At 42.5% G+C, this 24,966-nt stretch overlaps 1 protein-coding gene across 1 annotated transcript in view; it reads right to left on the minus strand.

The window, feature by feature from the left end:
- LGR6 (leucine rich repeat containing G protein-coupled receptor 6) overlaps positions 1-24,966 on the minus strand; it is a 159,410-nt gene that overhangs the window by 27,933 nt on the left and 106,511 nt on the right. The window contains exon 6 of the mRNA XM_027843436.1: positions 21,696-21,767. Within this exon, the coding sequence (XP_027699237.1) occupies positions 21,696-21,767 (72 nt within the window). The remainder of the gene's footprint in view (positions 1-21,695; positions 21,768-24,966) is intronic.

The following is a 24,966-nucleotide window of genomic DNA, read 5'->3' on the forward strand; positions in this document are numbered from 1 at the left end:
GATTTGAACTCAGGAAGATTCATCTTCCTGACTCCAGGCCTGGCACTCTATCCACTGTGCCACCCCAGCTGTCCTTCCTAAAGAGGTGCTTTTCCAGAAGAAATCTTACAGATTAGCAGGGACGGAGAAGATTGAAGAAACCTCTCAGTAGAGAGATGGGATGGGCAAAGAGCACATAGAAACTAAGAGCAAGGAAATTACGTGCAAAGAATTACACTGGCTGTCCCCCAAACCTAGAATACATTCCCTCCTTACCTGGGCATCATAACACCCTTCCTTTCTTTCATGAAGCATCTCAGCACCACCAATGACCTGCAGCTGCTGATCCCCACACCTGTCAATGCCTTCCCTCCCAGGCTACCTTCTATTTTACTTTCTTTGTATTTATTCTGTATACACTTTCATAGGTATTTGTTGTCTCCTCCTTTAGACTCTAAGCTTCTTGAGAATAGGAACTATTTTATGCTTTGTATTTGTACCCCTTGCATAGTGTTTGGCACATAGTAGGTGTTTAATAAATATCTGTTGATTGATTGATTGAATTGCAGACTGCAAACAAATGAGATAGCCTGAATTAGCCCATCCAAATATCTATACTGGTTCAATGCCCTAGGTAATCTTGAAAACTCTCCATTTCTTGGTGTTGTATATGCATAACTTCAGATTGAGCTGGTTTTTCCAGGTAGCACTTCCTAATACAGATCCCCATCTTTGCTTAAGGGTTCTCCCCTATCTCTCTACCCAGCCAAAGTAGATCTTCCCAAGCACAGAGTCATAGGTGAGAGCAAACAGTTCCTTTCCAGGGAGAGCACTCGATGGAACCTGCTTGGAATACCACCAGAGACACCTGGACTCCTCTGGTTGGTAGCTTTGGCTTAATAGAGCTACTCTTCTTGGGAAAAACTGAAACACGGTACGGGAAGCAACGGGAGGAATGTCCCCTCCTGGCAGATGATTCTGCTGCTTGCCTCCTTTCCAGAATGTTTTACAATGTCCTGAATGCCAACTGGAAAACTGATTTACCATTTTATAGTCTATTATCTTTAATAGCCCAGAATCAACCCAAAGATGGTGATTGGTTAATTGTTCTGCTCAGTTCCCAAGAGCTCAGTGCAAACAGGAAAATGTCCAAGCAAGGAGAATCTGGCCATAGAGAGGAACCAATCTTCTTTCTGACTCCCTGCACAAACCACAGCCTGCATCTTATGTCCACTTGCTGTTAACCCTTTACACTGTATTTGGGGCCATTTAGCCTCATATACAATCAAAATGATTCTTAAGCCTATGTGCTACAAAAATAATCAGAGGATATGTTCAAAGTACATTCTGAGACTCACTTAAAGCAAAGAAACTCACATTCCCTATGCAGAAACTGATTGTGTATGTGGGGCAGCTAGGTGGTACAATGGAAACAGCACTGTCCCTATAGTCAGGAGGACTTGAGTTCAAGTCTGGCCTCAGATATATATACTAGCTGTGTGACCCCAGCAAATCCTGATTGGAGACGGAGAGAGAGATTGGTTGTGGTCCAGACCTGTGATTCCATTGGAATTAAGGAATTAACTCTTGGTGAGGAAACTCCTACTTGTAATGCAGATTGACAACTATTCTTTACCTAATAGCCTTAGAAAGTTGCCTGATACACTGAAAAGTTAATTGACTTGCAGAGGGTCACACAACCAAAGGGCGATAAAAAATGGGGCTGGAATGCAGGGGTTCCTGATTCCAAGACCAGCTCTCTATCCCTGGCCACTCTCTGCAGAACCTGATTATCTTAAAGTCCTGTAGATTATGTGTAGCTACTCAGAGAGTCACAGAATGTCAAAGTCAGAATGAGCATCTGTCCAACTCCCTCAGCATACACAGCAAGTTAGTGGGAGAAGTAGGATTAGAATCCAGGTCCACCGAATTATTTTACTACATCATGTAGAATTTCCTTTTTTCACTTCTTAATTGGAATCTTGGCTGGCTATGAATTGAGAGGAATTCATGGTAGAATATGAAGGGGGATGAACATTTAAGTAAGTTCATAAGTAAAGGAGCTGTGAAAGGAAGATGGTGGGATAATGGGAATTAAGATGTAGCTCATTCTGTCTGTATTTTAGAACTAAGTATATAAATAAGGTTTGAGGATTGTTAGTCTTATTTGTGGGCATGTAGGTGGCACCATTGCACCTGGAGTCAAGAAGACTCATCTCCACAATTTCAAATCTGGCCTCAGACACTTACTAGCTATGTGACTGTGGGCACCTAACCCCGTTTGCCTCAGTTTCCTCATCTGCAAAATGAACTAGAGAAGGAAATAGCAAACCACTTCAATATCTCTGCCAAGAAAATCCCAAATGGAGTCATGAAGAGTTGGACATGACTGAAATGACTAAACAAGAAGGAGTCTTATTTTGGTGTTATTCATAGCTCTTCTCCCCACTTCTGTAAAAAAGCAGAAGTTCACACATATATTAGGTTTTCAGATGCAGCATGTAACAACAGTTATGAAATTCATCACCTAGGCTTCTGTTTGTGTTATTATTCTCATGGCTGATTACTTGTTTTGTGCCTTGATCAGCAGTATCAGTACTAGAAAATATAGCACAAGTCAAGTTTCTTAGTGTGACTTGCAAAACTTATTAAGTCATTTAAGTTGTATCTGACTCTTCGTGACTCCATTTGGGGTTTTCTTGTCAAAGATACTGGACTGGTTTAACACTCCCTTCTCTAGCTCGTTTTACAGGTAAGGAAACTGAGGCAAATAGGGTTAAGTGACTTGCCCAGGGTCACACATCTAGTAAGTGTCTGAGGCCAGATTTGAACTCATGAAGATGACTTTTCCCAACTCTGGCTTGGCGCTCTACCCACTGTACCTCTTGCAAAACTTAAGATACTTCAATAGATTTGTGGATAAATAAAGATACTTATATTTGTTTAAAAATAAGTAATTAAGAAACAATTAGCTTTAAGAATAAAAATGTAAGCAAAACAATTTATTAATTTACTAATAGAGCTTCTCTGTTATAGACAGATAGGAATATGTCTTACACCTGGGGATTCCTCATTTAGACCATATGCCCTTGCCAAACCTAGGACCAGAATTATGACGGGCAGCTTTAATCAAACTCCAAAATAGTCTACTCAGGGATGATTCATTGATAAAGATAGTAATTAATAATATTTTATCAGTTTAAAATTGAGACCCAAAGTTCCACTTTCCTTTCATTCTCCTGTGTGCTGCTCTGCTAACATCTGTCTGATAACAAGGCTGTTAATTACTACTCTACCTCAAACATGCATTTAGAAACATAGAATCGTAGAATGGAAGATGGTGTTGTTCATTCTTTATATTTAAAGAGGATCAGTGACATCCCAGGGTGATGTCTTGACGTGCATGAATTGGATTTAAGTGAGGCAGAGTTGCACAAAGTCATCAGCCTCACTATCTCTTCCAGAGTCATCAAAGTCCAGTGGCAGGACAAAAGGCAAGATGACCCAGATTGCAGTGGATGACCTCGGCGTCTTCGACGTCTGACCAAGTTGAAAGTGCTCCACAGCTCCTGCTTCAGCTGCCTTCGTGGCCCTTGGAACAAATTGTTCTCATTCATCCATTCTGCCAGGAAAAGTCTTCACATGGTTGTGGTAGACATCCCCCTAAGAAGGAAATGGCAAACCACTCCAGTATCTTTGCCAAGAAAACCCCAAATGGGGTCATGGAGAGTTGGATACCACTAGAATAACTCAACAACAACAACAATAAACTCACCAATAGGTTTGAGGACGGTTGGTTACCCCCTGGTTTAGTCCACCTGCCGAGATGATTTACGGGGGTAACAGGCTCATAGATCAAGAGCTGGCAAAGACCTCAGAGGCCAAACAGTTCAGTGCCCTCATTTTATAGATGAGGAAACCGAGGTTCATGGAAGTTAAGTGATTTGCCCAGGGCTACACAGGGAGTAAGTATCTGAGGCAGGATTTGAATCCGGGTCTTCTCACCCCAGAGTCACTACTCTTTCCTTACAGGTCATTTTGTCCACCTACTTTCCCAGGACAGAAAGAAACTTTCTCTACAACAACACCCCTAACAGGCAACCACTCAGGCTCTGTCCCAGCATTCCATCTGCCACATCTGCTTCCTTTACAAGCTTGTCATTCAACTGCTGGACAGTTCTATCTATTAGAAATACTCTTGATATGGAACTAAAGAGAGGAAGCCTGGTCCAGAGTATAGGGAGCTGGTCTCAGAGTAAGTTAGATCTGGGTTCAAATTCTGTGTGAGCCTAGGAAGGTCACTTAGTCCCTCAAAGTACCTGGTCACCTCTCTCAAACTTCACACTGCGAAACCGATGCCTATGTGCGTTGGAATTCTTTACTGGGTTCACTCCAGTTCATTTCCTAGGAAATCACAGGTCTGATGAAAAACCAAAAACTGGAAATCTGCCTTCCCTTAAATTCCAGTCATTTTTGATCTTAATTCTCCTTTCGGGGAGAAACACAGAATGACATGACAACCAGTCCTGTCATTGTACATGACAACCAGTCAAAGGACCCAGCAGCTTTCTAGGAGGTCAGTGTCTTTTCAGAATTGTTTCAGGGGACCTTTGAATTCATTCCTAGAGATTTCACCTTGTCCTAGATTCTAAAATTTTCCTGAGCTCTACTTTACAAGGCTGTTGTGAAGAAAGAGCTTTGTAAACCTTGTAAATGAGAGTTATTGTAATAACGGCAGACATTTATGCGTTGCCTCCAGGGCTGCAGAGGGCTTCAGATACACTATCTTATTTGATCTTTACTTCAGTGAGGTAGGTATTTTATTAGCCCCATTTTATAGATGAGGTAAATAAATCTAAGAGGTGAAGTGACCTGATTAGAGTCACACAGTCAACCATTGTCTAAGGCAGAATTTAAATCCAGGTCTTCCTTACTCCAAATACAGCATTCTATCCATTATTGTTGTCATTTAGTCATCTTTTGTTTTTTTCAGTTATGTCGAACTCTATGTGACTTGCCTGGAGTGCAGTAAGCATGATATAAATGTTTTTGTTTAGTCATTTCAGTTGTGTCCAACTCTTTTTGTTTATTTATTTATCTTTTTGGGTTGGGCAATGCGGTTAATGACTTGCCCAGGGTCACACAACTAGTAAGTGTTATTTGTCTGAGGCTGGATTTGAACTCAGGTCCTCCTGAATCCAGGGCTGGTGCTCTATCCACTGAGCCACCTAGCTTTCCCCATATCCAACTCTTCCTGACCCCATTTGGGGTTTTCTTGGCAGAGATACTGGAGTGGTTTGCCATTTCCTTCTCTAGCTCATTTTACAGATAAGGAAACTGAGGCAAATAGGGCTAAGTGACTTGCCCAGGGTCACACAGCTAATAAGTATCTGAGTCTAGATTTGAAGTCAGGAAGATGAATCTTCCTAATTCCAGGTCTGGCGCTCTATCCACTGCACCACTTAGCCCCCTTACTATCTATTACTAGCGGTTCTCAAGGTTTTTGGATCCCTTTATGGAGGACTCTCCAAAAAAGTTTTTGTTTCTGTCAATGATCTCTATCAGTGCTTACCACATTAGAAATGAAGACATCTTACTATTATTATGAAAATGTTTTTTAAATCACAGATCTTCTCAAAGGGTCTTGGAAACTCTGGACCACACTTTGAAAATTACTGCCTCACACCATGTCTGACTCCCACCCTCAGCCTCAAAGCCCTTTGACCTTCTAGTCCCTCACCCTTTGGATTTCATGATCTGTTGTACCTGTCCCCTTTCTTCTGTTGCTAGCAGTGTTTCTAGGGGCCTAGTTCCAGCACCCATCCCCTCTTTCCCTTCTACTCCCTGACTCCCTGCACTCCAGACCACAAGAATGTATTCTCTAGGATTTACTTAAAAGGAGAAAAGGGAAAATACAAATTTTCAAATATGGCCACCATAATTGGACATTAGACAAGGTCTGATCAGTGCACAATACAATTGGACTACTATCTTCCTTGAGTTGAGCACTGCTCTGCTACAAATGTAGCATAAGTTTGCTTTATTTTATTTAAGTAATCATAACACAGGGGCAGCTAGGTAGAGCAGTGGATGAAGTCTTGCCCTGGATCTGGAAGACCTGAGTTCAAATCTAGCCTCAGATACTTAATAGCTGTGTGATCCCAGACAAGTCACTTAACCTCTATTTGCCTCAGTTCCTCATCTGTAAAATGGGGACACAATGGAGAAGGAAATGGCAAACCAATCCACTCTCTTTGCCAAGAAAACCCCATTGACTTGTCCGGGGGGTCATGTAGAGTCGGACACAACTGTGCAACAATGGCCTCATCAGGTTGCTAGTTCATATTGAGCTTGCAATGAACAAAAACCTTCATACTTTTAAAATATGACCTGCTGTTATACATTCATGGTAGGCATTCAAAGACAATTTTAACAAAATTGAACAGAGCAATGCCTCCTCTATCCTATACTTGTGCAACTGATTGTTTCATTCTAAGTGCAGAGTTTTATATTTTCCTGTCTCTGTTAACCTGAATGACCTTCAGTCTAGAAAGGGTAGAACAAACGTGAATAAGTGAATAGAAACCTAAGAGAAAGACAATCATTAAAAGAAAAGAGAAAAGATTCTTATTAAATTCCATCTTGTTTGTTTTGGTCCATAGTTCCTACCTGTGGAGATCCCTTTGGGTCTTTATTCTGACATCTAACGTACTATCTATTCCTCCTAGCTTCATGTCCTCTGAAAATCTCACAAGCTTGCCGGTAGTATTCCTATTTGAGATAGTAATAAAAATGTTAAGCAGGTAAGGACAGGGCCCTGTAGCACAACACTAGGAACTTCTTCCCTACCCCCCAAGTTAACATCAATCTTTTATTAATCAACACCTATTCTCAGTCAGCTTTGAGTCACCCAGCTTAGGCTTCTTCATCTTTTTTGCAAGTTTATCATTAGAAACTTTCTTGAAATTCCTTGATGAAATCAAGTTATATCATGTTTACAGCATTCCCCACTTTATTTCTTTTCATTGCCCCATCTAAAAAGGAAATGAGATTAATTTGGCATGTTTTTTTTTCCTTAGTGAAGTTATGCTAGTTCCTGATGGTTACCATGATTAAGCCATCTTGGGGTTGAATATAGAATTTATTGGTCTGTAGTTTCCAGGACCCACCTTTGTCCTACTTTTGAAAATCATTATAATCTTTGCTTTTCTTCAGTCTAACAGGCTACTCTAGCATTCTGCATGATTTCTCCCAGGTCACCAAGAATGGCTCCATGAACTTCTCTTAACAATGGGATCAGGGCCTGAAGACTCAGTGCAATTAGATGTTTTCTTATTATTTCTTCATCTTTCTCATAGGTTCCTATTCTCTCTTACTCATATTTGTTCTGCTCTTTCTAGACTAAAGATCATTCAAGTTGATGAAAGAGAAAGAAGCAAAGTATGAGATGAGTAGTTGTGTTTTCTCTGTCATCTGTTTGTTGTTGTGATGATCAAATAAGATAATAATTGGAAAGTGCTTAGCATGGTTCCTGGCACATAATAGGTGCTGTATAAGAATGTTATTTTTAAAAGCATTTGGAACATAGTAAGTGCTCAAAAATGTTTCTTGACTATAGTAACCCATCCTTACCTACTCATTCTGTGTTATTATTGTCCCTATCTTCCCATAAAATAACCATAGAGAATCCATTTGTAAGGTACCGCCCATGTGTTATGTGAATATTTTGGTTGCTGAAGGAGACAAAAAGAAAGAACATTTGTGTAAGAATGCTGATAAAATCAGCTTGAGAAGAAACACAGACTCTAAGAGAGAAATGTTTGGGAAGAGATTGGACTGAAAAGACTGTTTGAAGGCAGAACACTAACTAATTTAAAGATGGCGGCAGTGCATTGTGGTTTGTCAGCTCATTGACACATGAATGTTTTCAGAATTTTGAAGGTTATGACTGAGAAATTATAAATCAAATAACTGATGAGGACTATGGGACAGTTATATAAGGATTGTTGGCAACATACCTGATAGAAAAAAAAATTCACATCATAAGTTAAAGATGGACCACTGTTTATGAAGAGGCTCTGATCTGAGGCATAAAAAGGCAGAAGAAAAGGAGATGACCAGAGGAAGACAGAAGTTCATCTCAGTCTAATCCTTTTGCTTTTCAGAGAAGGATCCAGGTCCAACTGTTTGTCCAAAGTGACTTACAGATCACAAACTGCCAAACCAGAATTCAAACCAGATCCTTTGACTCCAGATCCAGTATCCATTCCACTACTCACACTGCAAGACAGTGAGGTGAAGTGGGAGATGCCTTGGCCTTGTGGTCAGAAGATTTGGTTTGATCCCAGGCTTCATTAATTACTTGCTTGGACCTCGGACAAAGGATCAGAGCCAAGGGTGGGGAACCTGAGACCTCGAGGCCACGTGTGGTCCTCAAGGTCCTCAAGTGTGGCCCTTTGACTGAATCCAAACAGATCCTTCTAAATCTAAGTTTTCCACATCTCTAAAATAGAGATAATAAAATTTGGATGAAGACATAGATGGCATACTTAAGGAAGTTGCACCTCATGCCAAGATAACAGGAATAGGTAGTACATTGAATGACAGAGCCATGATTCAAAAAGATCTTGACAGGCTCAAACAATGGAGTTTAACAATACTTCAATGGAGCTGTGGTCTTATTTCATAATTACTCCCTCCAGCAGTGTGTATCACAACTCACTGGTACCTTCTCATTTTGTGTCATTCATGTCCGTATCTTCCTGCAAATCCTCCACAGGAGACAGTATATTAAGGGTTTTCCTCTAGGACCCTTGAAGGACTCAACTCTTTTGAGTGATTATGAATCTTGTTTAAGAGACTCTGCAATGTTTAAGGTGTAACTGGTGCAATTAATACAATTGTCATCTGATCAAATGGAAATAATGTATATGAAATGCTTTGCAAACTTTAAAACACTATAGTCCTGAAAACAGGAGCAAATGGAAGATCTCTCCATCCATACGGAATGCCTCTTCCATTTGTTTTCTACACTGGACTTTCACCACAATGGTGGCAAACAACTTTGACAAGCATAGTCTCCCTGTTTTATGCCTCCCTGGATAGTAATAATAAGAATATTGCAGAACAAAGTGTCTTTGTTTTGACTCTAGCAAGAAATCTTTTAAGATTTTAATTCATGAAAAATAAAATACTATTTTAAAAAAAGATCTTAATTTATGGACGGGAGACACCTTGCTGTTTTTCGCTCTACCCAAGCAAATGCTTTTTTAATAGTTAACAAAAACAAGCTCTTTGGGACTCTTATAGTTTCTCAACGCTTCAGTCAATTAAGCAGTTGTAAAAATGTAGACTGTTCTGGAATGGCATTTGCAAAAGCTCACCTGAATCTGTTAAGATGAAATTTAATAGAGATAAAATAGTAAGTTCTACATAGGTTTTTTTTTTCAAATCAATCTCCAAGTACAAAATGGAGGAAGCGTTGGCTAGGCAATATTTTCTGAGAAAAAGATCTGGGAATTTTAGTGGACTTCAAGCTTAATATGAGTCAACACAAAAAGTTTTGGGGGTTTTTTTTTTGGTTTATTTTTCTTTTTCTTTTTTTTTTTTTTAGACTAGATCTCCATATTATACCCAGGCTGGAAATACAGTAGCCACTCAAAGGCCCATTCCCATTACTGAGCAGCTTGGAAGCTTTGACTTGCTCCATTTCTGACTTAAGTTAGTTCCTCCCTTCTGTGGCCCCCAAGCTCTCAGAGGCTAACCAGGTTGGTTAGCTTGACTAACTGCAGCTCAGAATTCCAGAGCTCAAGTGACCCACCAAGCTTAACCTCCCTAATATCAGGGATTATAGGTATGGACACTGCTGTTCCGTTGTTTTTCAGTCACGTCCAGCTCTTTGTGACCCCATTTGGGGTTTTCTTGGCAAAGATATTGGAATGGTTTGCCATTTCCTTCTCCAGCTCATTTTATAGATGAGGAAACTGAGGCAAACAGGATGCAGTGAGTAAGTGTCTGAAGTTGCATTTGAACTCAGGTCCTCCTGACTCCAGACCTAGCACTCTATTCACTTTGCCATCTAGCTGTGCCTGTGGGCCACTACTCCCAGTATATACCAAAAGTTACATTGGCACTGAAAGAGACATGGATATTGAATGAGAAAAGTTCTTCTAAATTCTATCTTCTGCTGTGGTTAGATCATACATGAAATACTGTGTCCGGTTCTGAATGCCACATTTTACACAGGTTATTAGAGGAGAGTCACTAGGACAGTAGAATACTCCCGACTCCACGCAATGCCGTACCAGAATCAGATGAAAGAACTGAGGATGTTTAATTTGGGGAAGAGAAGCCTTAATGTCTCAAAGCTTGAGGACAGGGGGTACTTTTTCACTGACATTCTTTAAGCAGAGTCTGGATAATCTAACCAGGTATTTAATAAAGACAGTCCCTGGTCAGGTTTGGGCTACATTAGTAGACCCTGAAATTCTGTGAATTTTCTTTTACTACCTAATTCACAAGGTGATGGTAAGGATCAAATGAGAAAATAGTTGAAAAAGGCTTTTAACAGTAAAAATATTATATAATGTGAGCCATTATTATGATTAAGTACTAAATATAGTACTAAACAAGTACTAAAAAGTACTAAATAAAATATTATTATTAAGTACTAAATTATTAACTATGAAATTATTAAGTACTCAATTAAGTACTATTATTATTAAGTGCTAAATTAAGTATTAAATTTGTGGTAAGGAAGCATTGATAAGGAGACTACTCTGGGCATTCTGACTGGCTTTTTCCCCCAGTCTGGAACACTTTCTCTCATCTGCTCTGACTACTGACCTCCCTGGCTTCCTGTTAAGTCCCAGCTAAAATCCTACCTTCTACAGGAAGCCTTCCCCAACCCCTCTTAATTCCAGTGCCTTCCCTCTATTAATTATTTCCTTTTTTCCAGCATATAGTTTGCTTTGTATGTATTTGTTTGTATGCCATCTCCCCTATTAGATTGTAAGCTCCTTGAGGGCAGGGACTGACTTTTGACTCTTCTTATATCCCTAGCACTTAATGTAATGCCTTGCATGTTGTAAGTACTTAATAAATGTTTATTGATTGATTGAGACTGCAGCAGCAGGGCCCCCTTCACAACATCAATACAATCTGCCTTGAAGCCAGAGCAAACTTGGTTTGGGTTTATTTGGATCCATATCTCTGATGTAGTCTTGTGATGAAAAAGCTCCCTGGGGTAGATTAGCACCAAGTGTTGTAATATATCCCCCAACACATAGGGTGGGGCAAGAGAAGACTATAGAATTCATGAACTCTGCAAAGAGTGGACTCCCAAAGCCAGTAAGAAATTACTTGCCAGGACAAACAAGTGAGGATGGAAGGAGAGAAGCAGACTATAGAGTGTAGAACTTTAGAGTTGGAAGGCTCTCTAGAGTTCATTTGAACCAGCCTCCTCATTTTAAAGAGAGGAAGAAAACTAAAACACTGAGAATTTCAGAGACTTGTCCAAGGTCACAATTGGCAGTCTTGGAACTAGCTCTGATGCCCCGACTCCCAATCCAGTAGGCTGCTAGAGGGGCTGGACCATTTTTTGCCTTTGCATCCCCAGTATCTAGCAGCATGGAGTTATGGGTGGGTAGAGAGCTGACCTTGAAGCCAAGAGGACCTGAGTTCAAATCCTACCTTTGACATATCACTTCACTAGCTCTGTGACCCTGAAAAAATTACTTAACCTCTAAAAGTGATTGATTGATTGATCAAGGATCCAGGCAGATCTTTAAGTCTGTAAATTGCGTTGGTAGTAGGAGGTTTCCAATGCCAATGCAATCAAAGGTCCATTCCCTACCTTATTGCCACCGTGCCTCTGAGTGTCTTGAAGAAACAAAAATATGGATAGAGACAATGCTCTTGTGAAGAATACTGCCAAATAAGGCAGGAAATAAATTGTCATTTTAAAAATGCATTTCTTTAGGGCTGTACCTGAGAGAACTGTCCCTAGCTACCTCTTCCCTCCCTCTCAGTTCCATTTCTTCTCGTCTCTGAACCAGTCTTTGAGGTCAGAGAGTTGATACTGAAAGCTGCAGGCCCTCTGACCAGTAGGGGAGGATGGGATAATGGCATTGCAGGGGTGACCTTGGCTCCCCCTGGCACCAGCAGGATGAGAAAGGGAATGTCAAACCAACTGTAACTATTAATAACTCATCGTGGTCACAAAGCACAAGGCAAACTCAATGGGTGGCTCAATTTTCTGCCTGTTAAAAGTCATTAGCGGTTCCTTGGGGGAAGCCAGAAAAAAAAAAGCCTTTATACGAAACAATAAATTCCTCCATAGGCCACAAAAACCCCACCAATTTGCAGCTAATAAGGCCACAAAGGCATGATGATTAGGAACTGGAGGGGAAACAGTTTCTCATGATTACAGTCTCAGCAGAGGGCTAGACCCTAGAGGCAGCATGGTCTACAAAGTTAAGAACTCCAGATAGAAGTTAGGGGACTGGGGTTCTAATTCTGGCTCTCCTACAAGCTATATGACCTTGTACAAGCAGTTACATATTCTACATCCCAAGCGTGTTTATTTGTAAATTGAGGGTTCAAATAACAAGTTTGGATTTTGTTGTTGTTTAATCATGTCCAACTCTTCATGACCCCATTTTGGGATTTTCCTAGCAAAGACGCTGCAGTGGTTTGCCATTTCCTTCTCCAGTTCATTTTACAGATGAGGAAACTGAGACAAACAGGGTTAAGGGACTTGCCCAGAGTGACACAGCCAGAAAGTGTCTGAGGCTGGATTTGAACTCAAGAAGATGAGTCTTCCTGACTCCAGGCTGTGTACTCTATCCACTGCACCACCTAGCTGCCCTACTAGTAAGAAGACTTGCAGTTGAAACCTCCTATATGTTTGTCTTTCCTCCCCATGCCCCAATTAGAATGTCAGCTCCTTGAAAGCAGGAGACATCTTATTTTTTTCTAATTGTAATATTTGTATCTCTAGCACTTACATAGTGCTTCACATGTAGTAAATACTTCATAAGTATTTTCATTCATTCATAAGACATAACCTCAGGGGGCAGCTAGGTGGTGCAGTGGATAGAGCACTGGCCCTGAAGTCAGGAGGACCTGAGTTCAAATCCAGCTTCAGACCAAACACTTGATACTTACTAGCTGTGTGACCCTGGGCAAGTCACTTTACCCCAATTGCCTAAAAACAAAAAAACAAAAAAAGATATAATCTCAGATAGTTATGATATTATAATATTATAGCATGTGTCTTACAGATCAGATTACAGATATTTATAGTTAATTATAGATAATTAACATATCCAGTTTGGAAATAAATGTAAACACTCCACAGGACAGAAATAAATTTTGAGAAAATTTTAATGGAAATATATTGTAAAAGTCATTAGATAGCTAAATATTTTTGAACTTAGTCACCTTTAACATATACACATTACCAAAAGCTGACAATCAACAAGGAGAAAAATATTCATTTAATAGGTACCTTACCTACACAGTGAAGCATGAATAAAGGCAGCTAGGTGTTGCTGTAATGGATGGAGTGCTCGGCTTGGAGTCAGGAAAATTCGTCTTCCTGAGTTCAAAACTAGCCTGAGACACTTACTAGCTATGTGACCCAGGGGGAAATTACTTCACCCTCTTTGCCTCAGTTTCCTCATCTGTAAAATGAGTTAGAGAAGGAAATGGCAAACCACTCCAGTGTCTTTGCCAAGAAAACCCCAATCAAGTCACAAAGAGTTGGACATGACTGAACAACAACAAAAGCATGAATAAGAAGTGTCGTGGTGTAGTGGATAGAGAGTTGGCCTTGGAGTCAGGAAAACTTGAATTCTGACCCATACTGGGTGTGGTCAAGACACTTAGCCTCTCAGTGCTCAATACTCTCAAGGCAACTCCATGACTATTCATTGCAAAGAAAGTGCCAACCGACATAGGTAGAAGGAGTTCCCTCATCTAGGAATTCACTATACAAATTAAATCACAGGCTCAGTTCCCATCCCTACAGAAAAACAGACCACAGATGTGATGGAATGGAAGGAGCTTTGCACCAAGAGACAGGAGACTGGGTTTCTATTCCCTAGTCTTCCTCAGGAAATGGTTAAGAAGATAAATGAGGTAAGAGACGTGACTGCAATTGAGAAAGACGAAAGAAAAGGGGAGGGTTATTTTTTAAAGTTCATTACAAATTCAAATGGTTATTAGTTGCCTATTGACTTGATTCCTGGAATAGGCCACCCTTCACTTGAAGTGAGAAGAGGAACACCAGAAAATGAGACCACAGTCAGAGGGCCTGGACTCCACTCCCAACACTGTTACTTACTACCTGTGTGATCTTGGGAAAAATCACTTAAACTCCCTTGGTCTTATTTTCCTCCTTCTGTAAAAGAAAATTCTATTTAGGAAATACATCCGTGAAGAGACATCTGTAGAAGGAACTTTGCAATTTCCGATCCTAAGGGCCTATGATCTATTTTCTAGGAGTCCCTCTCTGTCCTACCATGCTCAGCCCCACCATCTTGTGACATCACAAAGGGTACCACCAATTAGGATGCCCATCTCAGTGATCTGGTCTTGTAGGGATCTGCTTGGTTTATTGGGTTGAGAGCTATTTGGGTTTTGTTAAGATTTCTATTAGAAGAGTGTGGATCAGGTCAATTGTGCATCACTTCAGAAGTCTGTACATTGTTCCTTTCTTTTAGACTATTTTTCCCTCTACATCCAATGGAGCTGCTGGTGAGGGAAAGGGGTGGGGGGGGGGGTGATGGATGGAACAGAAAGTACTACCAAGGAATTGGGGGGAAAGAGAACATTTTCCCCCTTTTCCTTGGAGAGCTAAATATTGAAGCATAAAAAGTTGGGAGAGAGATTGGCCTCTTAAGTGTGAATATGGGGCCAAGGGCTCAGTGTTGGTGAAGGGCTAGTAAAGATTTAGAGGAAGGGTGGAGGACAGTAGGTGATGAGGTTCAGGCACTGAGAGGGATGGAAGAGAACATAATTCTCTTCATAGGGCCTCTGATTCCCCATCTGTAAAGTGGGTTCAGTACCTGAGCTCTCTGGAATAGTCTGAGAGGGGAAAGTCTGAAAGCCCCTGATAAAAGGAGTAATTAGTGGTACAGTGGACAGAGTACCCAGCCTGGAGTCAGGAAGACTCCTGTTACTGAGTTCAAATCTGGCCTCAGACACTTACTAGCTGTGTGATCCTGGGCAAGTCACTTTACTCTGTTTGCCTCAGTTTGCTTATCTATAAAATAAGCTGGAGAAGGAAATGGCAAACCTCTCCAGTATCTTTGCCAAGAAAACCCCAAAATGGGGTCACAAAGAGTCGGACATGACCAAACAACAGCAATAAAGCTGACTAGCACCTTGATAGCTCTGTAATTAAACTTGCACCATCCCCAGCAATCTACAGATCCTCACACTCATTGCTAGATGGTTCTGGGGGCAGAGAGAGGAACGGAGAAATCAGCTGAATTTGCATAAGGTGACGCCTACTGGGATCAGTAGTTCTGAGAGAAGGGAATGTTCCCATCAGAGCCATTTGGTTTCACGGAAATGGATCACTGGGTGAAGAGGGTGGTATTTGTGTCATGGGAGAAGGCTTCACATGGAATGTACATTATTATATTATAAGACAACATTCTATAAATGCCTGCACAGTCATTATTTTTTTTCCCAGTGCCCTCACACAAAAACTGCTCCCTATTTAGAAAGAGAGCTGGGGCCAGGCTTTCTCTGTTCTCACTAGGACTGTGGGTTCACTCTCTAAGCAGGGAAGGCCCCGCTGCCAATGTGGTTCCAATTGGGCTGGATTTGTTTAACGATGCTGTAACAAGGCCCTCTGACCAGAGAAGAAGGTTGATTAGATAGATGTGCGCCACTGCTGTGCGGACATCATCCTAGTCCTCCACTTGAGAAATGGACATCAAATATCCAACCCTGAGGTGGGCCCCTTGGAATGGAGGTGGGATGAACAGGGTTGGGGATCTTTTTGTCCTGATCTCAACATTAGATAGTCTTGGGGAAAGCCAACATGACTGAGCAATAACACTGTTTGGCAGGAATGGCTAACCCAAGACCATCTCATTAATTCCCCTGCTTCTGTACACAGTGTAAATAGCAATTGTTTCTGTTCTGGCCAGAAACCCCGAGGGTCTTCCCCTCCCAGATTGATTTTTTTTTTTGAGTAGGCAAACTAGGCTATCTTTTGCCTCATTTCTTACCTAGCCTTAAATCATTGAATGGGTGTTGCCTCAGACAAACTGAGACCTGGGAAAGACCTTAGCTTAAAAAGGCCAAGGTCTCCCACTGCATCTGGAACCATCTCCAGCTATCCTGACCTATGTCTTGGCTCAGGACTCCAATGACTCTGGAGGAGACAGTGAGGCTGATGACTTTGCACAGCTTTGCCCCATTTAAATCCAATTCACTTGCAAGTCAAGACATCATCCTCATGATGTCATTGGTCCTCTTTGAGAATGAAGGACAAACAACAACAACACAATTCTCCCCACTCAGACAAATTGGGAGTCGGGGCAGGGCCCACAGAGTCCTTACTAGACTAGAGCTTCCTGGAAGGAGGACTCTAGTATCTTTACCACCCTCTCTAGTGTTTCCCAATGTAGGTTACTGGGAAGTCATGAGAATAACCTAATAGTTATCAAACATTCATTCATTTAATACTTAAGAAGTACTTGTTGTACGCAGAGCACTGTGCTAGGTGTTGGGGAAGGTTTAGATAAAATATGAACCCTACACTCTGGGAGTTAAAGTCAAGTAGGTAGATAAGACACAAACACAGATGACTCCCATGTATAATATCACATAATAAGTGCATATAGGCAAGAAAGCCACAGATGTCACATTGGGAGAAAAAACATTAGACTTACCAATAATCAATCAATCAATGAATATTAATTGACCATCGGCTATATGCCAACCACTGTGCTAGGTGCTAGGGACACAAGTACAAAGAATTAAACAATCCCTGTATCTGATGAGCTTACATTCCAATAAGGTAGGAAAACATAGGTAAAAATATATAGCACAAATACAATTAAATATAAAATGTAATAATTGATAAATATTAAAAGGCAGGAAATCAGGTTTTTATTCTCCATTCCACCACTGATTAACTGTGTAACCTAGAACAAGTCATTTATCATGTATAGGTCTCAATTTTCTCATCTAGAGGCAGCTAGACTGCTCAGTGGGGTCAGGGCTTGGAGTCGGGAAGACCTGAATTCAAATCCGGCCCCCGCTACTTCAGGATGTGTGACCCTAGTCAAGTCATTTAACCTCTGTCTGCTTCTCTTTCCTCAGCTATAAAATGGGGATCATAATAGCACCTATTTCCAGGGTTGATATGAGGATCAAATGAGGATTAAAATTTATAAAGAGCTTAGCACCATGCCTAGTACATAGCAGGTGCTATATAAATGCTATTATTATTTTTAATAATATTTATTTTATATTGCCCAATTATACATAGACAATTTTAAAGCTCATTTTAAAAATATTTCGAGTTCCAAATTCTCTCTCTGCCTCTCCTTTTCCCCCCTCCCTAAGATGATATGTATTTTGACATAGATTATACATGTATACTCATAAATGCTATCGTGATTATTAATTTTGTCTGCCTTGAGGCCTTGAAATAAAAATTGACCTCTTAGGATTCCTTCCCACAGATCTATATGATTCTATGTTCTTTGCCTACAAGCTTAAATCTTGTGGATGAGCTAGCTGCTTTCCCAAAGTGTCAAAAGTGAGAGGAAGTTACAAACAGCTGCAATTAGCATTGTCTTCTGCTTTTGTCAGGAACAGAGCCAGACTGGCATCCTTTTGCCTCCTCACTGCTAGCTCCTCTGTCCATCTCCTGTTTTTCTCATTGGTCTTCTGGAGGACCTTCTCTATAACCCTGCCCCTCTCCAGAAGAAATGGAGGTGGATGTCCTTCTAAGGGCTATCCAGGAGGGGATAGAAGAGGGGGAGATAACATTTAGTGATTTTTTTTTGGTTCCCTTTCAAAAATGTGGCAATTTTTGAATCTGACAATTATTAATCATCTACTGTGTGTAGAACTATGTGCAGGGTAGAGGCTGAGACAGATTTAAAAAAAAAACTTAGATTAAGTATGGTACCTGCCCTCATGGAGCTTACCATCTCACAGCTATGTCCTTGAGCTCGCCTCCCTTCAGAGGAAAGTCCTGTTTTCTGTCTGATCACACCTTTCTAGGGTCATTTCTCAAATTGAGCAGGTCCCAACCCTGTTTCAGGCTAAGAGAGGAGGTTAAATTTTCCCCTGGGCCAATGATTGGCACAGATTTCTTGGGACGGACTGGAATGATTCTGGGGAGAAATGATTGCTCATCCCCCAGCCCCATAGCTAGGAAGTCCACCAGGACTTTCTCTCTAGGGTCAATATCCTTAAGTGGAGAATTGTATTCCTGTCTAAGATACTTTGGGGAATCAATGCCGTTTCTATTGTCAGAGGAACAGAAGAAACATTAGTGTGCTTAACCCCAGTGGGAAGGTGGGTGGGGGTGGGCATATGTGTCTATGTTGTACGCATGGTGTTATACGTGGGTGTCCTTTGAATAGAGCGGTATGTGGTATGCATGTGTCTGTGGGATGTGTGTGGTATGTGTTTCTGGGAGTCTGTGTGTGTTGGGCGTGTATGGTTTGTGGAGGAGGGTGGTGGTTGAGTGTATGTATGCATGTGAGGGGTGTGTGCATAAGCACAGGACCCCTTCCAGCCTCCTCCACCCCACCCTGAGGTGGAATAGCCGGTGGGTGCCTTCCCTGGCTCCGAGGAGGAGACTGGAAGGGAAGCCAAACCGCAGCTTGGGCCTCAGGGGTTTGATCCACCCCTCTTGGAGTTGGGGTGAGAGATGTGTGAGTGGTAGAGATGTTAGAGCCTGGTCCAGAGGAGAAGCAAAGAAGTGCTCACATGAAAGGTTTCAGGAGGGATAACTGAAGGCAGGGGGAGAGGAGAGAAAGTGAGAAAGAAATAGAGAGAAAGAGAAAGGGAGGAAGGAAGAGAGAAGGAGAAATGGAGAGAGGGAAAGAGAGAGGGAGAGAAGGGAGGGAGGCAAGAAGAGAGGAAAAGAGAGAAAAGAGAGAAAAGGGGAGAGAGGGAGGGAGAGGAGAGAGGAGAAATAGAGGGATAAGGAAAGAGAGAGGGAAAGAAGGGAGGGAGAGACAGAGACAGAGACAGACAGACAGACAGACGGGGGGGAGGGAGGGAGAGAGAAGGAGAAATGGAGAAGGAAAGAGAGAGGGAGACAAGGGAGGGAGGCAAGAAGAGAGGGAAAGAGAGAAAAGAGAGAAAAAGGGACAGAGGGAGGGAAGGAGAGAAGGGGAGAGGAGAAATAGAGGGATAAGGAAAGAGAGAGGGAGAGAAGGGAGGGAGGGAGAGACAAGAGACAGACAGAGAGACAGAGGTGGGGAGGGAGAGAGAATTGAGGTAATTGGGCAACCATTAAAAAGTGTGAACATTGTTTCTGCTCCCTTTCCCCATAAGCTAGGGTTGCTGGGGGCCCCAGCAAATGCCTCAAGCAACCTGGAAAAAGGAGCAAACTTTGCCTTTTTTCTTAGAGATCAAAAGCACTGAAGCCTCAAAAGCTAGGAGAGAGATTGGCTCCTTAAGTCAGTGTGGGTTGGGGTGGGGAGGTGGGGAGGGTAGAGTGAGAGTGATGGATTGAAAGATTTAGAGGAAGGGTGGAAGAAATGATGAGGTTCAGGATCAGGGGTGGGGGAGAACACCATTTCCCTCATGGAGCCTCTACTTACCCATCTGAAAAGTGGGTTCAGTACTTGAGCTTTGGGAAGGTAATAGGGGTGGAGAGGGGACTCATCCGAGAGCCCCAGATGAAAGGAATAGTGAGATGATTGCTCTGTAATTAAACTAGCACTAACCAACTAGGAGCAGCAATCTAGAGGCTAATTGGGAGAGAATAGGCAGTGGGCCCCAGATGTTAAGAAACAGCTGCTGTGGGTGGCTTTCTGAAGTTGCAGTCCCTTATCCAATATATCCTTATATGGCCCTCCTCTTTCCCCTCCCCCCCTCCCCACCCCCATCCTCAGGACAGCAGAGAAATTGGGATTGGGATCCTTCCTACTTGTCCAATGTCAAGTGGTCCCTAAACACTTTATTCTAAGGAATTCTGTTTTGAGAGACAGGGTGACTACTGGACTGCCGAGGAAATGGAAACCCAAGAACTTTGGCAAGGTCCCCCAGGAAATGAAGAGCTCCGAGGCTGTTCCCCTGACCCTTGCCTGATTTTCCTCTGCTGCCCTGGGCCCACTCAGTCCTAAGGCTCTGGGATGGAAGGAGACATAGGTGCAACTTCTTCTGCCTCTCCAGCTTCGGACTGAGCTTCCTAGGGCTCAGGATTTCTAGGTGGAAAGGACCTTGGAGGTCAGGGAACACATTCCCCTCACTTTCCAGATTAGGATGCTGAGGCCTGGAGAAATTGAGTGAATTCTTTAAAGTCACATTTGTAAGCAAAGAGCAACACTGGAATTGTGACTAAGGTCTTATGACTCCAACGCCGTCTTTACTCTCCTGGGTTTCCATGCCCAAGGCTTGTTCCAACCGCAGGAAAGGGACACTGGGAATTTGGTCTCATCCTCCTACTTCTTCTTTTCCCTATCACCCTAGATATAGATGAAGTACAGAACAGACCTGGTCAAAATAAACCTTCTCTGACTTTTTGAAGCTTGTCTTTCAGCCTTTGCTGTTTCAAATCCCTGAAACCTTCATTTCACAAGTATCAATGGGGAGAGGAACTCAACTTTATATCTTAAGTGGAGGATGCTGACCTCCACCACTCTAGGTTGAAGGAATGACTATTGTTTTGAGTCTCTCATTTGGGCTCCAGCGTTAGGACACTCACTCAGTGTGGGGGGAACCTGGGGCTCTCTCCTCTTCCCCGCTTTCTACCAGGAGATCTCTAGTTGTGGGGTGGTATGCAGACTCCCACATGGGAACAAATGAGAGACCCAGATGAGGTGGGGGAGCTGCTCCAAGAAACCCAACCACTTCTTTTAAGTATGACAAGCCCAGCCTGGTTCCATGGGGTTGGCAGACACCCAGAAGAAAGGATGGGAAGATCGGGGTTTATTTTGACCTTAAATGAATTCCATGCAGATGATGTGCAAATAATATAGTTATTTTAAGAGTCAACAGCTCAGGCCCTTTTTATAGCACTGAATGGGCCATCTTTCACTCAGCACTTTATCTTTTCTCTTAGCATCAGCATGGTTATTCCTCCCCCACCACCAGCAGCCATGCTGAGTCCAACAACTCTTCCCAGGCTGGAAAACTATATTGTTGACTGGTCTCTCCCTCCATTCTCTCCAGACAGATAATCCCAATTCCTGTAGCTTCTCCCTACCACTCCCTTTCTTTGGTAGAAATAGTTTCCATTATTTCAGTTGGCTTCTGCTGGAACCGGGAATAACCCTTGTGTACCATCTTCCAGTCCCCTCCTGCCATGCTATCTGGAAATGGAACCAATTCCTTATTCCCAGTGGCCTCCCAGAGATAGTAATGGCAAAGATGTTGGGAAGCTTTTGGGCTCATGAATGGAGCCCATGAATGGACTCAGTTCACCTCTGCTCCTCACTTTCCCCACTCTCTCCTCCTCCCCCCAACATGGGCTGGAGCCCAGTCTCTGCCCAAGCACTTACAGTGTCTCCAGATTGTGCAGTCCCTCAAAACTGTTGGTACCCAAATGCTGGATTTGATTGTTGTGAAGATGCCTATAAATAAGAAGGAAAAAGAGGTGTCAACATGAAGTGTGAGGTCCCATTTGCCTAGGGGCAAGGAACAGAGAATAGAAAAAGCTGGGAAAATGGTTTGATGGACATATCAGGACCCTTCCTCTATCTGTACCAAACAGGAGGGGTCTTTAAACAGGAGCAGGCAGAGGTGGTAGAGGAGAGAGGGGTTATGAGTAGTTAAAGATAACCTTCCCCCAGACACCGAGACAGAAGACTTTGTGATTTTTCCACGGGCCTGTTTGATGGAGGGATTCTCTTGAAAGTGACAGCCTTACAGGTTGGGCTGACAATGCACTTCTACCTTAAGAAAGAAGAGGAGACCCTGACCCAGGCCCTCCCACAGTTGTCCATTTAGAAAGCTGAGATGCTGGATAGAAAACAACCTAAGGTTCCCTCTATGGAGGCCTGCTCTCTCTAGCCACCAGCCTGCCCTGCTCAGTACCCATAGTATCCAACGTCAAGGATTACTCACCTGAAACTACAAACAATTCAAGACAGTCTATAATTAAGTGCTGAGCTATGTGAGACAGACTGTAAGTTCTGTAGGAATTCAGGGAAGCAAGAGATCAGTGCTTGGAGCAAACGTTCTGGAAATGAGCCTTCATGTGTATGAGCCCAAAAGGAGAAAGGAAGGAGGTCATTAATCTAGGCAGACAGTGCTAGCTCTTTCTCTCTGTAGATTATCTCCTGTTTATCCTGATTAGAGCCTATCTATACACAGTAGACAGTAATAGCTTGTCATCTCCTCCATTAGATTGTGAGCTCCTTAAGACCAAGGACTGTCTTTTGCTACTGTATCCCAGTGCTCAGCACAGTGACTGGCACGTAGTAGGTGTTTCATAAATGTCTACTGATTGACTTACTAGCAGCCTGAAGCATCAGCTTGAGGAAAAGAGGCAGAAAATTATACAAAAAAGGTGGCAGTGGTCTGAGTTTGGTTCTTTTGACTAAGATAGTAGAGGAGACTGGAAACTTTGCTCATTCCTGAAAGAGGGTCTTAACGGAGAGGGGCCAGCCTCGTCTGCTTCAGCACTGTGACAAAGGACGTGAGTGGCACCTTCTGCCTACAAAACCCTGCATGTGGACACTGGAGAAGGTTGGGGACAGAGGTGGTTCAGGGGAAAGGGGAAATATGGTTCTGTCTTTGGGGAGTTCTCAGTCCAATAAGGAAAATCTAGTCCTTGCCTTAGGGAACCGATAGCTTAATAGGGAGGCAGTCTCTGGCCTTCCAGTCGGGGTCCCGGTCACATATATAGCCTCTTTTCACTTTGGCCTCTCTGAAGAACTAACGATCCCTTTCTTCTTGAACCTCCTCATTTAGCTTTCAAGACACTGAAATGTTCTAGGCAGTTCTTAACATTGCCATCAGAATGGACAGCAGATCATAGAAACATAGATTTAGATGGAAAAGGACTTCAGAAATCATGTATGTCCAACTCCCACATTTTATAAAGAAGGAAATGAAGGTCCAGAGAGGCAGTATAGTGTATGGAAAGAGCACTGACTTTGGAGGCAGAGAACCTCGGTTCAAGTCCTGGCTCTTCCGGTTACTATCTGTGCAACATTAACTGTGCCAAGGAAACCTCTCTGGGTCTCAGTTTTCTCATCTATAAAATAGAAGTTAGACTAAATGGTCCCCAGAGTTCCTCTTAGTTCTGAATCTATGATCCTATGATCTTGTCCCGCATCCCTAACCATTCCTTTGCTGGTTCCTCTTCTTTCTCTGGCTGCCTACATGAGAATGTCCCCTAAGGCTCTGTCCTCAATCCTCTCCTCCCCACTCTCCAAGCTCCTTCTGTTTGTCCACTCATGATTTCAACTCTTCCCTCTAAGAGGATGACTTAGGAATCTGTAGTTCAGTCCTGACCTTTAACTCACAGTACAGCCCTGTCTTCTTCATCTCTCTAGAGGACGTGGTAGCTCCACTCAGATCTTCCTTCATTATCTCAAACTCAATGTGTCCAAAACTTAACTCCCCATTTCCCAAAGTGGTATCAGTTCTACTCACAGTACCTTTTTTTTCTCTAGTGTGGAGGATCTGGCCTCATCAACTATGTGCCTTAGATTTTCTCTCTCTCAAATAGGCTCAAGATCCAGCCATCACTCCCCAGCCCTGACCCAGTCCTGGACTTGGTCACAAACATTGGCTTTTCTGAGTCAGGCACCACCAGAAGCGTGTGGTCATTGGAAAGAGTCACTAACGGCAGTGCTGTGGGGCCATGTTCCTTCAGCAATTAGTATGTGTGGGAAAGCAATTACCCATGACCTCCAAGCCCTTAGTAATTGCTCTATGAACTTACCAATCACTCAGAGCAATTAGTTGGAAACTAATTTGCACTCTAAAGTTCCCATTGAGAAGGCAAAATTAACCCTGAGTCCCCAATTCCTGCCAGGGATGCTATCTCCCAGGTAATTACTCTGATGGGCTTTGCCATGTAATTAGGAAGGATGACTGCACTGCTTCTTTAGCCTTGGTAAGTAAAGAAGATGAATTTGCCTGATCTCCAGGATGGAGCTTTGAAAAAGCCTTATTTTTCACTCAAACATTATTGGGATATAGAGAAAGAATTCTTCCTTCACCATAAAGCCTCACTTTGAGGCACCTAGGTGATGCAGTGGGTAAAACATGGTTGCCTGGAGTCAAGAAGATCTGAGTTCAAATCCAGCCTCAGATTCTTAACAGCTGTGTTAGTCACTTACCCCATCTCAGTTTCCTCAACTGTAAATTAGGGATAATAATAATATCCACTTTCCAGGGTTGTTGTGAGGATTAAATTACATAATATTTGTAAAGCGTTTGGCACAGTGCCTGATGCATAGCAGGGCTGTTGTTCAGCTGTTTCAGTCATGTCTTATTCTTTGTGACCCCGTGGATCTCTGTCCATTGTGTTTTCTTGTCAAAGATACCAGAGTGGTTTGCCATTTCCTTTTCCAGTGGCAGACAGAGGTTAAGTGACTTGCCCAAGGTCACACAGCTAGAAAATGTCTGAGGCTGGATCCACTGAGCCACCTAGCTGCACATAGCAGGGTTAGCATTTAATAAATGCTTATTTCCTATCTTCCTTCCTTCCACAGAAAAGATCTCATAATTTATCTACACATCCCAGGTAGGCATCTACCCTGTACACACTCACACACACACACACACACACACACACACACACACACACACACACAC

Source organism: Vombatus ursinus, unplaced genomic scaffold, assembly GCF_900497805.2.
Source record: "Vombatus ursinus unplaced genomic scaffold, bare-nosed wombat genome assembly UNPS02014909.1, whole genome shotgun sequence".
Classification (NCBI taxonomy): domain Eukaryota; kingdom Metazoa; phylum Chordata; class Mammalia; order Diprotodontia; family Vombatidae; genus Vombatus; species Vombatus ursinus.